Genomic DNA, 14,502 nt, shown 5'->3' with positions numbered 1-14,502 from the left:
GTCTGAAACCATTTTGAATTAAATCTTAATAGTGTTACTAACCAGATAACTAAACAGTACTGAGTTTTCACATCAGTGGTTTGGTGTTTGGAACTACTCATGTTACTTCATCCATGAAAAAACTGTAGAGGAGAATGAATAGAATACATAATAGCTGTCATTACAGCACTGCATGCAATAGTATATATTTTTTAAGGAATTCTTTTTAAATTCGTCTTTTTTTTTTTTTAAAGAAAGTTTAGTTTGCAGGATTTCCTATTTGAAAAACTGAAGGAGTAATATAGTGACTCTCTGTGCTCTTTACTTGGATTTTTGTGGATAATTTTCTTTTATTAAGTCAGTGGTTTGATGTTTGTGTCTGTGGGTAACCGGCTAATGTCAAATGAATACCTGAGCTAGTATTATCCTACTAATCTTGTTAATGATTTAGGTTTATGTTGATTTTTACGCTTACCCCCAACTTTTTTATTTCATAATATTTTAAACCCCACAGAGAAGTTGAAAAAGAAATGCAGTGAGCATCTGAGTTTTCTTTGCACAGATTTAAGTTTAGTCATAAAAATCTCAATTTAAGCCATTTTGGGGCATGGATGTTAGACTAGATAAAGCATGTTGAATCTGGAATTACCTTGCAGTAACAGAGTCTGGTTTTGGTTATATTACAATTTTTAATATATGTTTTATATCACAGGCTAGAGAAAAACAATTCAAGTAGGCAAAATTATCCTTAGAACTATATATCATTTGAGGATAATGAACAAAAGCTTTTTGTGAACATATAATTTTAGTGAGTGATGATGTTACTTATTTTCAGATAAGAACATTCTTCGATTCTTCTTCAATCTTGGTGTAAAGGTATTTATATTTTATCATTTTGAAGTTATTTTAAAGTTCATACTGTTTTAAATTATTACCATTTAAATAATCTTAACTCTTATCCTGTTGGTCAATAACCTGAGGTTTACTAAATCTCATTATTTTAAGAAGTAGCATTTTCAGTACCATATAGTTTGTTTTTGGTGGTGATTGAGGCTCCAGTATTTGCTTGCTTTTCCTTTTAATTGGCAGTGGTTTAACCCTGTGAGTATATTCGGGAAACAGCCCAGTGAAAGTGCCCCTCTGAGGGATTAGGTGAGAGGTCTGGGTTTGAAGGTCTGCTCCTGCACTTTCTGTCTTGTATGGCCCTGGGCAAGTCATCGAGTGTGTCTGAGCCTGGCTATTTTTTATTTATGGAATGGGGATGATGCTCTTCGTCTGTCTGCCTCAGTTGCTTGAAAGGCTGAGAGGAGGCCAGGCCACCCGTGGAAGGTGGAGCTCACTAGCAGAGCGGAGCTCCCTATGGGAGGTGATCAGCCTGGAGGTGGCTTGTCTTAGAAAAGCTGGAGAACTCTGTTCTCGCCAGTGCGGTGTTGTCTGCTGTCTTGGATTCGTTTCTGTGGGTTCTAGACTGTTAATACATGAAATGAAGTGCCCTGCCGTGTGTGGCCTACGGACCAGTTCATAAAAGGAGACTTGATTGATTTCTCCATCTGCTGCATTCATGCGTAGTTTATATTTATCTCTATATATATTTATATGTTATATATATTTATATATATATTTATATATAATATATATATTTATATATATATTATATTTATATATATATATATTTAATGTTGGCTGTAGCCGATTGGTTAATTAACCAGTTGTCTGGTAAATTTTTCTTCGTGTTTTGGTGTTTAGCTGAACCCTTTGCAGGGGAAGGATTTGGAGTATTTCATTTTCGGTATTTATCCTTATCTGACTAGACGTCTGACTTTCATCCTTGCAGTTGGATTGCTCTGGGATCTCTTCTGACTGTGGAGTCCAGATGTTGGGGGTCACCTACTTCTGTACCAGCGTCTTTATGGTAGAACACGTGTAGACTAGGTAACTAGTTGTCACGGGGTCACACATTGAGTTAGTGGTAGAGCCAGAACATGAATGAATGCAGGTCAAGCTAAACAGCCAGTGATCGAGAGACCGAAGTTGGAGGCTCAAGTGCTTGATTGATGGTGGTGGTTTTTGAGATCTGTATCACCCCAGATTACTTCTGGGCAGTTAGATCTAAAGGATGGAATTAACGATCATGATAATCTGTAGGTGGGTTCATTACTCTGTCTCCTTTCACACCTCTGTAGCGGGACTTGGAGTTGGTTTCAGGATAGGAACAAGGAATGGAGTCTCATAGCCGTGACTTAATGTTGTAACTCCTTTGCATGTTGCGTATCAGAGTGATCTAGTATTTGGACTGCAGTTTTACGGTCTTTGCAGGCGTGAGAAGCTTATCCTGAGCCCACTCTGAACTTCTCCCCGCCCCCCGTGTTGTTTATCTTACTGGTTTTCTTTGTCTTTTGTAGGCATACAGTTGCCCTATGTGGGCCCCGCATTCTTACCTGTACCCTCTGCACCAGGCCTACCTGGCAGCCTGCAGGATGTACCCAAAGGTCCCTGTCCCCATGTACCCTCAAAACCCTTGGTTCCAAGAAGCTCCTGCTCAGAGTGAAAGTGACTGTGCCTGTCCGGATGCACACTTCCCCATGCAGCCTGAGGCCAGTGTTAACGGTCAGATGCCCCAGGCAGAGATTGGACCGCCGACGTTTTCTTCAGCCCTGGTTATCCCTCCGTCTCAGGTGTCTGAAAGTCACGGACAGTTGTCTTATCAGGCCGACCTGGAATCTGAAAACTCTGGGCAGCTTCTTCACGCTGAATATGAAGAGTCGCTGAGTGGCAAGAACATGTTCCCGCAGCCGTCTTTTGGACCGAACCCATTCTTAGGCCCGGTTCCCATCGCACCTCCTTTCTTTCCTCACGTTTGGTATGGGTACCCTTTTCAGGGATTCATAGAAAATCCAGTAATGAGGCAGAATATTGTTCTGCCCTCTGATGAGAAAGGAGAATTGGATCTGCCCCTGGAAAATCTGGATCTTTCTAAAGAATGTGCTTCGGTTTCCGCAGCAGACGAGTTTCCCGAGGCTGGAGGTGAAGACACGCGTCCTCTCCCTGAAGCCAGTGTGAGCGAGCGCGAAGGCCGGGCGGAGCCGTCATCCCAGACGCCTAAGGCAGATCTGGCGCTGGCTCCCGTCCCTCCTGCGGCAGAGGGGAAGGCTCCGCTTCCCACTCAGATTCTAAACAGAGAGAGAGAGACTGTGCCTGTTGAACTTGAGCCTAAAAGGACCATTCCGAGTCTGAAAGAAAAACCAGAAAAAGTGAAAGATCCTAAGACTGCTGCCGACGCGGTCAGTGGGGCCAGCTCTGTGGACAGCAGGGTGCCGAGACCAAAAGAAGAGAGCTCAGAGGATGAAAGCGAGGTGTCTGACATCCTGAGAAGTGGTCGATCCAAGCAGTTCTATAATCAGACTTACGGAGGCAGGAAGTACAAAAGTGATTGGGGCTATTCTGGTAGGGGGGGCTACCCTCATGCGAGAGGGGAGGAGTCCTGGAAAGGGCAGCCAAGCAGGAGCCGAGATGAAGGTTATCAGTACCATCGGAATGCCAGAGGACGGCCCTACAGGGGGGATAGGAGGAGGTCGGGGATGGGAGATGGCCATCGGGGACAGCACACTTGATGGTGTTGCTGCGGCGTTTTAGAGCAGAAGCCCTAAGATCTTAGGTGGAACGTTTCTGAAGTCTTTTAAAAAAAATACATTAAAATAAAAACCCAAATTGGAACTCTCTCCTCCCCTGCCCCTTTGCCCTCCCTCTCATTCTGGACAAGAGATTTTGCATATGCGTTTAAGGGGGCAGGTGAATTCCTGGTGTTGCCATTTTTCTTCATTCACAATCTGTCTGTCGGGTGACTGCCCCCATAAAAAGTAAGAAATAAGTTTGTTAAAGTATTTTTTATAAACAGCTTAATATGAAACATCATAGATTTAGTGTTTGATTTTTTTCCTTATATAAGTTTAATTTTCAAATGTTGGAAATGAGTGCTTTATAGTGTTTACTAAAGTGACAAAATACATCATTTGACACACTATAGATTCCAAAACATAACATTGCACCAAATAGAAATGTATATTTTATTATGCAATGCCTTAGTCATAAACTGGGCTCAAACAATTCTTAGCCTAAAACACTGTTGTCTTTTGAAATGCTTCCAACCCAAAGGCCTTTCATCTCAATATCTGTCAAACTTGAATAATGTCTTCTCTTTAATATTACACATAAGGCAGCCTATTAACCTGTGTCTTAGAAATGTTGTATATAGTTCTTTTAATATTCATAGGGTATATTTTTGAATTTTGGTGAGTATTTGTTGAACTTGAGATTGCATACAAGAATAGATGTTTAAGAAATAATAGGAAATCTAATGAAATGGCTGTTCCCACCAAGAATTCTTAGCACTGGTGTAAATATCATGGTGCCTACTCGAAAGAAATGTAGATGCTATGCATTTTGAAAATAATCTGCATCTGTTAAAACTGCAGAAGTTTTTTAATGCCACTTTAACACTAATGCACTGACAGATTTAAATATTTTGTGAGAAGAAATGTTAAAAATTTTTAGCCTGACAGGTTTCTATAGAGTTACTGTGTTTCATTTTTCCCTTTGCACCGCCCTCGGTTATGTGTACCACTTTACATTTGCATGTTCAATCTGTCACGGCTGGAACTATAGTACAAAAAAGGATGATTGTGACTTTGAGTTCTTTTCTAGAGGATGCTGCTAGACAGTGGATTTGTTTGCATTTAATAACTTGTCACCCCTTCGGTGACATGTCTCTGATTCTGTTTCCTTCCAGTCTCTTGCAGTATTCACTAGCCTTTCCCTTTGCATGTTGCACTCAGTTCCCATTTGGAGATTTGATTCTCTGAATTAACACAGTATTCATTCATCTGTGTTACTATGTAAAAATAACTGTAGCTTATATTTCTTATTTGTACATACCAATGTGAAGTTCTACCCTTTTTTATGTTCTGCTTTGATCAGGAAGTTTTGAGTGCTATGCAAATAATGTAATTTCTCTTTGCATGCCATGTGTAATATACCTAGCCAAAAGTAGATTTTTTTTTTTTTTAAAGCAATTACTTTATAAAAGCAGATACAATTCACTTGAATTTGACAAACTGAAGCAGATGAGTTTTCTGGGTTCTCTGATAACCTGCGGGAATGTTTGGACGCCAGCTAGGCTCAGTGAATCTCCACTGTACTGTAATAATGGTTATTTACCTCTGTGTTGTTTTAATTACCTAATGTCTTTGTAACTGCTGATTTGAGTAGTGATTAGTGTGTAGATGTTTTGTAACATAGGATTTTAGAGAGCACTTTGAAAGATAACATTTTATTCTGATGGTGCTAGGTAAAAATTTGTAAAGACTGGGATGGTTGTGTGGAAAAGAAAAAAATTCTTGAGAGAACCTGTTGAAAGGAATTTCTGTTGTCACCTTCTGAGCTGGAACAACTGGGGCAGAAGGTACTGCTTAAGCAATTTTTTTCTTGGTTAACGTGAACAGTTGTTAGGGAATGAGAAGATGAGAGGGTCCTCCACTTTCAGCTCATGCTTGTATATGTAGGATTAGCTTACCTGATAATTTTAATGAAAATTACATTAGATATAATGACCAGATTTAAAAGTTCAATGTAAGTTTGATCTCAGGAGTCCAAAAGAAATCGCTACTTCCTGTGTCCTTTGTTTTATTGACTGGGATTTGATCCTCCCAGTTTCTTCTCGAAATGTTTAAAAATTGGATAGGAAAGAATACTGTTTATTTCTTCACTGTCACTCTGTCTTACCTCAGTTGAGTAACAGAATACTCTATAGTTCCTGAAGGAAATGCCTATTTGCTTCCTGTTTCCCATACTTACCTCCAGGACATGATGGAAGCAGTGCTGAAAGAGAACTTTAGCCGTTGGTACTTTACTCAGTGACCTCTGGAATAAAAGAACTCTGACTTTTGATGATTCGTTTTAAAATTATCTGTCTTTATGTGAAGGTCAGTTTTATTTTTTTCCTTTAGGTTTGTTATCAATATGTTAGTCCAGGGGTTTTGCCTTATGCTGAGGCCACACTAGGGCCAAGCAAGCTTTTGTCCTCCTTCGTTTTAACTGAGTCATATGGTATGTTGACATGAGATAAAATGTTTCAGAGAAAAGCAAAAGCTTAGAAGTGAGAATCATTTGTATTTTGAGTTGGAAATTATGGAACTTACTCTATTACGATACACATTTTGAAGAACAAATGTTTAGAATGACCAAAGCTCACCTGTTCTTTTCATTTTAGTTGCTTTTGCTAAACTTGATTCCAGCCCCTTTCCTTTTAGCATTGTGTGTATTTCTCTTCCTCATTTCCTCTCAGATAAATCTTCAATTCTTGCTCCACATACCCGTTGGTGGCAGGATGCTAGCATCTGTGTAGTCCTCATCCTGTTTCCTGGTAACCTGTATGTTCATTTTCATGGCTGACCTAAGCTCAGACCCTGCCTTGGCCTGGCAGGAGTAGGTTTCCCCTACTGATACATTATCGTATTTGATGCAGACTGTATATATTCTTGCAGTGTGTTTCCTTTGTGACTCAAGGTTGAATAATAATGCCTGTGAACTGCAAACTTGCTTATGATCGACTTGGTGCAATAAAGTTCCTTTCTAACCACTTCTGGTTTAGAAAGCATTCAGCCATCCTAGAAACTAGCAATATTTATTTATGCCTCATTTATTTTACCTTAGTCTTTCACTTATGGGTACTAAGCAAGGTCCATTTTAGTGTAGCTGAAGAGACTACATATTTGCATATTTGGCTACACTATTTGTTTACTGTATTTTGCTTCCTATTTAATGTCTAAATGCTATTGTGTTGTTTCCAAGCTTAATGGCTCAGTTCCAGTATATCAGTTTCAAAGAACTAAGGTTTTGCTACTAGTGGCAGCCACTTACTCTCCCACTAATTGGGATTTCCCACTAATTTAGGTTTTTTTCTCCCCTGAAATACAAATTTTAGGAAAATCCTACACGAGGGGTGGGTGCATGTCTTAATGCTGGGAAACAGCGACTTTGGGGTTGAATTTACTTGAATGGATTAAAAATTGCATTGTTACAGAGCTAGAAAAAAATTTATGTATGAAAAATGATAATAGCCTTACACTGAGTACAAATAATACTTAAAGCATGTGAAGATGTGATCATTTGTGATGTTACTTGTAAAAAAAAAAAAGTATATATACATCTTTTGAAGTGTTGAAAGGAAAATAGTACTTTATATTCTTTATCATATCACTTTTTGTAAGTGTTGAATATATTCCTGTTTATTTTTCTATGTTCTGTTTTGTAGCCTTAAGAAGTGTTTCAAACATATCTGAATGTATAAAATAAGAGTAAATGCCCTACATGGTGTGATGCTGCATTATATATAAAACTGTGTGCATATATTAAATTTTGTCTCTTGATTCTGCTGGTGATTCTTTGGCTCTAGGGCTTTAACCAAGTAATATAGCATATACATCTTAAGAGGAGTTTAAGTAGACTCCTAAAATTAAGAGTTGTTTGCCATGGTTTTTACCCAGTCAGGAAATCTAGTGTGTGTGCAATTAAACACCACCCGGGGATTATCATCTGTGGGGTAGGTGCTGTCCTTTTCCCTACGTTACATACATATATAATAAAACGGGGGTCACGCAACTAGTAAGTGGTAGAATTTGGATTTGAACCTAGCTCTGAGTGGTTTGAGAGCTAGTCCTGTCATTTTTCTCAGCAGTCATTCAATGAAATGGGGATGTGTAGAATAAGAATAATTTATAGATTAAATGACTCAGTTTTCTTAAGTTAAATAAAACACTTTGAAAGTTTTATTTGAAAACTGAGGTAGCAAGTATACTTAAATACTTTGAAAACCCAAGTTTCTTAAGGTTGTATTTCTTCATTAAATCAAGTCGCCTAAGAATATTGCTAGTCAATACTCATTTAACCTACTATGGACTTTCTCATCTTAGAGTGGCTTTCTCAGGAAGCAGAGCCTGAAACAAAGGCTTCATTCAGCACAGGGTTTGAGAGAGAGGTGACAGGTGCAGGGGCAGCAAGCTGGGAAGGGGGATCCCAAGTCCTATAGGCCAGTTTGGGGCTGCCTGAGGTGGTGAGTGAACTATCACAGAAGCTTGGAGGGGTCAGAGGGAGAAAGGAAGGAGGAAAAGGGGGAAGCGTTTCTGTTGGCTGTGTTGAGTGCCAGCACCTCTTCCCACGGAGCTGATAAGGAAGCAAGCAAGCGTTGCTGCTGGTTGAAGCCCTTGCGGAACTGGCCACTCGAATGTGGATGGATAAGAAGGTGAGGCTGGCTGACCAGTGGGCCACAAGAAGTGTCCCATGCCGGGTTTCTCAAAAAGTTTTCAGAGAAAAGCAGAATGGTCTGCTTTTCGAGTATATTTATTTGTTTTGCTTTCACTTGTTGACTCAAGTGCAGGTCTAGGGAATGAGGATGTAAATAAACTGCAAAAGAGAAAGTAAACACGACTTCCCTTCACAGACCATAATTTATAAGCTTTTCCAAAAGTGAATCATGCACGCCTCAGAATAGTGAAGCTACAGTTGTTGGTATGAACATCGAATTAAGAGTTTTCTAGATCCTCCGAGTTCAAATAATTCTGTGTAGTTAAGCTAGTTTCATTTTTAAAAAATTCTCTTTGGCTACGTTGGGTGTTCGTTGCTGCGCGCGGCCTTTCTCTAGTTGCGGTGAGCAGGGTCTACTCTTCGTTGCAGTGCGCGGGCTTCTCATTGCGGTGGCTTCCCTTGTGGAGCAGGGGCTCTAGGAGTGCAGGCTCAGTAGTTGTGGCGCATGGGCTTATTAGTTGCTCCACGGCACGTGGGACCTTCCTGGACCAGGGCTCCAATCCGTCCCCTGCATTGGCAGGTGGATTCTTAACTACTGCTCCACCAGGGAAGTCCACTAGTTTCTTTTAAATGAAAACCTTGGTTTTGGATTAAACGTCTTTGGGTAGGGTAAGAAAGTAATGCTATGCCTATCTATCTATCTAGGGATGTGCCTGTTACTGTGTAACTTAGTTCTTTGCAATTTTCTAAGATATGTTCAGAAATCAGGGGCCAAAAATGGAGACCAGAAACCAGAGGGCACAGACATGAAGTGACACCAATGCTCTGCTCCACGAGAACGGACGGATGGTCATGGTTGCCAGTCTCATTAGCTGAAAACTTGTAGATACGGAAGACAGACGTGGACACATGCAGGGCTGGGAGCTGGAACTATCCACTACAACCTGCCTGTATTATCCTTTCCTCTCACTAAGCTCTTCAGTGCGCATTCTGACTTGTCTCACGTGGATTTTCTTACCGTTTTTGTCATCATAGGTGCTCCTTTCCCTGGGAGCTGCCTCCTTCATGTAGCCCCTTCTGACTCTCCCACCGAGAACTATTTCTCTTCTGAACCACGTGGTGCTCGCAATACACCAGGCACTGGGGTTGAGGGCTTGACGTATGTGTATCTAAATGAATGAGTGAAATTATAGAACCAACTAAGAAGTTACCCATTCTTTCTACAGAAACACAGAACCTCTATGGCGAGTAGATTCATTCCCTCAATACAGTAGGCAAGCAAGCTACGTGCCAGACACCAAACTGCACACTGAATCTGTAAGCAAGAGAGAAAGCACTGGACGACTTCAAGATGTTATGGTGTAAAATTAGGTTAACTTAAATTACATAGGTACACTTTTTGTAAAGACTGCTGCACACTAGGTTGACTGTAATTTATATGTACAAAATTTCAATTCAAAAGGTAATGGGTGTATATGTCTCCTTTATTCCCTGTTCTTAACCATCAAGTTATCCTTCCCAAAAGCATTAACTTTCTTGAGTATCCTTTTGCGTATTTTCGTATTTTGTCTATTTTCATATAAACAGTGGTGTATTATAATAAATTATGTTGCACCATGCTTTTTTGCTTAGAGATTTTTTCTAATCAGGATATACTGAGCAGTGTCATTCAAGAGCTAACATCTGCATTCATGTATTTGAGTTGCTAACAGATTTTATAAAAAAAAAACCCTTTTCCTTGTGTTAACAATTTTAAGTCCTTTTCTAAACTATACAAAATTTTAAGTAACATGTAAATCTGTTTTAAAATTTTCATTTACAAGAAAAATAATACAATCGATACATATTTTATCATCAGCAGTAAGTAGAAAGAACTGTGCTCTTATAATACAAATATTTTAAGGACATAATAATCAGTAAATAAAAACAGCTTTTGTCTTACTTTATTCCATACATTTGAAATAATGATTCACAAATTTAACCTATCTTTAAAAATAAGCAATACTTTAGTATAATCCCATTTATGTACAAAACAAACCCTTTACATATTCACAGTTAAGTGCACAGAAAAAAAGCATGAAAGGATATATATTATTAAACATAAACACTGGTAACATTTGGGAGGATAAAATAAAGGGAAATCATAACTCTTCCATATATTTCTGTAATATTTGAAAATTTCACAATAAACATGTATTTATGGATTACTCAGATAAAGCAATAATTTTTAAAGGCCTAATGGGGCTTAGTTAAACCATACTTTCTATCCACTGTTTGCATATTAATTAAAGCTTCTGTTGTTTCAAGAAGCTCTAAAAGTTTGTTCAATAATTTCTAATTTTCCTAAACTCTTTTCCTCACCTGTAGTGTAAGTTAGTTCCAGCTCAGCGCATTAGGCAGAAGTATAATTGAAAGTGGTTTCACACTACAGGTATCCCACTGTTCAAGAAATTTGGATAAGTCTTTAGAACTCCTGCTACACACTATCCAAAACTAAGAAAAAAAGTCAAATAGATAATATCCTTTATATCCAAACCTGGAAATGAATATATTTGGTACCAAGGGATACCTCTATTGCTATTTGGGGACCGCTTTGCCTTGATGTTGCCTTTAGGTAAGTGGCTCACAGTCCTTGGCTGCCCATCAGAAATCTGTGGAAGTTTAAAAATACAGATGCTTAGGGACCAACTGTAAAGATTTTGAACCTGTACTGTATTTTTAAGGGAAACAAATAGTCTTTAAAATGCTTTTTCCAAAATCTTGATCAGCGATTACATAAAGGTATTTTTTGGTTTGTTTTGTGGTTTTTTTTTTTTTCTACATAAAGGTATGTTTATAGAATGACATCACCTTGAGAATAATTACAGAATATAGAATCTTATAAAATGCTACATCTAATTCAGAGTAAAGTTAGGATGTTTTTTTGGGGGGGCAGTGTTGAAATGATTTTCTTGCTAAAGATATTCAAAAGCACCAAAAACACTGTCAACAATGCTTAAGCTGGTAATAGTCTTTTCCCCGCAGTGGTGTTCTGTAGTAGATAATCTTCCTTTGAAAGTCTAAACACATTGACAATTTAATGCAAAGACTGAAAACAAATATATATAATCCTGATGTTTATTTATCAAATTTCATCAGTGGCATCATCGACCGGCTTTTAAAATAAGGGCAGTTTCATTATAGTGGCATACTTGGCAAACCATATAAGTACAGAAACCTTTTTCAAGATTATTAAAAGGGGACAACACTGCTCAGCATTTGGTACCTGAATATATAATACACGTACTGAATATCTTCCCATACATCATGAAAACTTAGAGGTAATTTGTATAGCCTGAAATGTCTTCATTTTAGAATGTTATGCACAAAAAGGGCCTTATCATCAAGAACAGAAAAGTGGCATTTGCTGTATTCAGACAATTTAAAACACAACTGGCTTTATGTTACAGTAAGTAAACTATACTTCTATCTCCAGAGCATGTGGGGCATAAAACCTGATCTAAGTTTTATAGGACAAAAATCCCAATAAATGTTTCTTTTAATAAATGGCTTATCGATATTCTCAGATTCACTCTAATCATCCAAGAAAAAGTAGTTTCCACTCTTCTTTTGTTCTACATCCTAAAAAATAAAATAGAGAAGGAACAAAAATCAACACCGTTCTCCTATATGTAAAGGTAGGGTAGACTTTCACCTGCAGAATTACTTAGCAGTGTTTATAAGTGTCTATACAACCTCCTCTGCACTCACTGGCTGCTTCTGGATATGCCTGGTTCCACTACTTAAAGGCAAGATTACTACCTCTGCTACCCATCCCTACTGCCTGGACACCTTCCTGCTGCACACCTCACACAAAATTCCTTTACATAAAATAAACATAAAATTTTGTTATATAAAATATTGTTTCCAGAAAAACTATTAAATTCCATTTTCATCATTTTAACTTTAAGCTTCTGGTAAAAAGGTAACACTGTCAGTTTGAGAACTGCCTATTACACAAAAAGTATATAAAAATAATTTTTCCCAGCACTGTTTACAGACTGGCCAGTAATGATCCATCTACCTACTTGCCTAGCTGCTTGTTCCCTTATTAGGACTGAGGTATGACTGTCTAGGATGAGTGGATACAGAGAAAATGATAAGTGTACCTGGGGACTGAACTAAGTCTCTACCCAAGAAAACTACAACACAAAGTGTTTGTAATGCTTCAGAAGAAATTCTTAAGAAAATTAAGCTGTGCATAATAAGTGTTCTAACATTTTGTTCCTCTCTTCTGCTTAATATGCTTTTCAAAACTGAGAAAACTCTTCAAATTTAGTTTAAAACTTGCCATTTCATTATACTGGCCAGAGAGTAAACATTTATAAACAAAATATATAGTGAAGGCTAAAGGCATCCAGATATTATGTTAGGTGCTTAAGGATACATGATGTGCACCATGCCTCTGCCTTCTAAGAGGTCACATTTTAGTAGTGAAGCTAGAGGAGTACAAATATGAAAGGACAGGTATGTGTAACATACTTCTAAAGCTTCTAAGTATTAAGGACGATGGCTAGAGGGCCATGAAATGTAAGCAGCATGTTAAAGAGGCGCTGCAGGGATACCAGAAACACAGAAATGCTTTTTTAGCATTCATTTTTCTTTTTTTGAGCAATGAAGAAATGACTGCCTTCTAAAAACCATATTTCACAGACTATATCAAATGTAGGGTGCAAAATTATTTTACATACTACAAAGAAAAAAAAAACCACTGCCAGTTTAACTGACAAAATGTTTTTTCATGTTTAGAATTTAATGCTCATCGAAGAAGTTTGTTTAGACTCTTAAAATATGCATTTTAATCATGTGTTGCTCTTCTGCGTGCACAAAGAGAAAATGTGTAAGAAATATTGATTAAGGTATTTGTAAAAACTTGTTTCAAGTGTAATCTTTCTGAAGACATTAAATGGCAAACTCAACACAAGCAGTACAACAGTGGGTGCAACTCAAACAGACAATGCAGCAATGGCAGCTGCCTCACAATTGCTGCCTATCAGACTGAAGTATGCCATCAGATACTAAAATGTGAAAAACATGAATCTTAGAATTAATGAAATGACATAGATTTTAATGACATAGACTTCAATTTAAAACATGCTCTTCAATTATTTACACTGAGAAGTTATCCGTGATTTAAGGTAATTTTTCTACATACCTTAATTGAATTGAGTTTGTTTATTCTTGGCCTATAGTTGTTTGGATCTCTTCTGAATGTAATTTCAAGCTGAGACAAAAATTTATTCATGCCAGCCAAAAGGGTTTGAGGACTAGGGGAAAAATAAAATCAGTTGTGATTGAATTTTACCGCCCCCCCCCCCAGTTTAATTACTTTTTTAGGATGAAGAGTATTACGAATCACTGTTCCCTCTAATTCCCCAATCATTAAGTCATCTGGATAAATAGTATAGTCACAGTACATTATAAAGTCTATATTCAGAAATGTCTTTGCTTGGACTATGTAGTTTGTTTGGCTATATTTTTATGCAAAACAAACACAGTTTAAAGTGTTTCTGATCTGGAAAAAAAGTCAGTGTGAAGTACTGCTTTAGAAAAATGATTTGATTGAATAATTTCAAATCTAAGATATTTAGGGGAGAAGAGAATTTAACAGAAAAGGTAATATTTATGTTAGAAATTTGGCACAAAGCAGTATGTACAACATAATGGTGTTTAGTAATAACACCTTTTAAAATTTCTATACTTTATTCATCTTTTCTCACCCAAACTAGTTCTTAAATCATGTTAAGTCATATCATACCTGTGGAACATTTTAAGCATTTTGTAAATACAAAGGGAGAATCACTAAGCATTTTGTAAATACAAAGGGAGGATCACTATTTGAATAGCTTTATATAGTCTAAGAAATTTCCCTAACTCTCAAAGAAGTTATGTTATTTTCAGTAATTGATACATGAATTTTAAATTAAAAAAAAAAGGGAATTCTAAGAAGTTTAATTACTTCTATTCCTTGGATGAATTATTCAAATAGCAAATCCATTCCTCCCTAAACCAGGAAACATTATGTTGGAATCACATGAACTTGCTGTTTTTACAGGTCAAATGGCTGAATATCAGGAATTTCATACAGTTCAACCTAATAAGGTTTCAGCACTAAAAGTGTAAAAAATTTCTCATAAAAAAAATTTCTCATAAACTAATGTGAAAATTCTTTACAAGCACTCTCAA

At 37.5% G+C, this 14,502-nt stretch overlaps 2 protein-coding genes and 1 long non-coding RNA gene across 3 annotated transcripts in view; 1 reads left to right on the top strand and 2 right to left on the bottom strand.

Moving 5' to 3' along the window:
• Window positions 1-5,630, top strand: part of OTUD4 (OTU deubiquitinase 4) — a 39,447-nt gene extending 33,817 nt beyond the window's left edge. The window contains exons 20-21 of the mRNA XM_024126606.3: window positions 815-855; window positions 2,382-5,630. Of these exons, the coding sequence (XP_023982374.2) occupies window positions 815-855; window positions 2,382-3,590 (1,250 nt within the window). The 3' untranslated portion in view covers window positions 3,591-5,630. The remainder of the gene's footprint in view (window positions 1-814; window positions 856-2,381) is intronic.
• Window positions 5,631-6,238: 608 nt separating this feature from the next.
• On the bottom strand, window positions 6,239-11,088 carry LOC129392239 (uncharacterized). Its single transcript, XR_008617777.1, has 2 exons — window positions 9,296-11,088; window positions 6,239-8,845 (listed from the first exon to the last, which is right to left on the bottom strand). It is a non-coding gene; the product is annotated as an uncharacterized lncRNA (long non-coding RNA).
• Window positions 11,089-11,100: 12 nt separating this feature from the next.
• The window catches only part of ABCE1 (ATP binding cassette subfamily E member 1), a 35,196-nt gene continuing 31,794 nt past the window's right edge, over window positions 11,101-14,502 (bottom strand). Inside the window, exons 18-19 of the mRNA XM_055085906.1 lie at window positions 13,472-13,583; window positions 11,101-11,898 (exon numbers count right to left, since the gene is read on the bottom strand). Coding sequence (XP_054941881.1) covers window positions 11,851-11,898; window positions 13,472-13,583 — 160 coding nt within the window. The 3' untranslated portion in view covers window positions 11,101-11,850. The remainder of the gene's footprint in view (window positions 11,899-13,471; window positions 13,584-14,502) is intronic.

The sequence above is a fragment of the Physeter macrocephalus genome, chromosome 7 (assembly GCF_002837175.3).
Source record: "Physeter macrocephalus isolate SW-GA chromosome 7, ASM283717v5, whole genome shotgun sequence".
Lineage (NCBI taxonomy): Eukaryota > Metazoa > Chordata > Mammalia > Artiodactyla > Physeteridae > Physeter > Physeter macrocephalus.
Note: the sequence above shows the minus strand (reverse complement) of the source record. Positions and strands in the feature narration are given on the sequence as shown.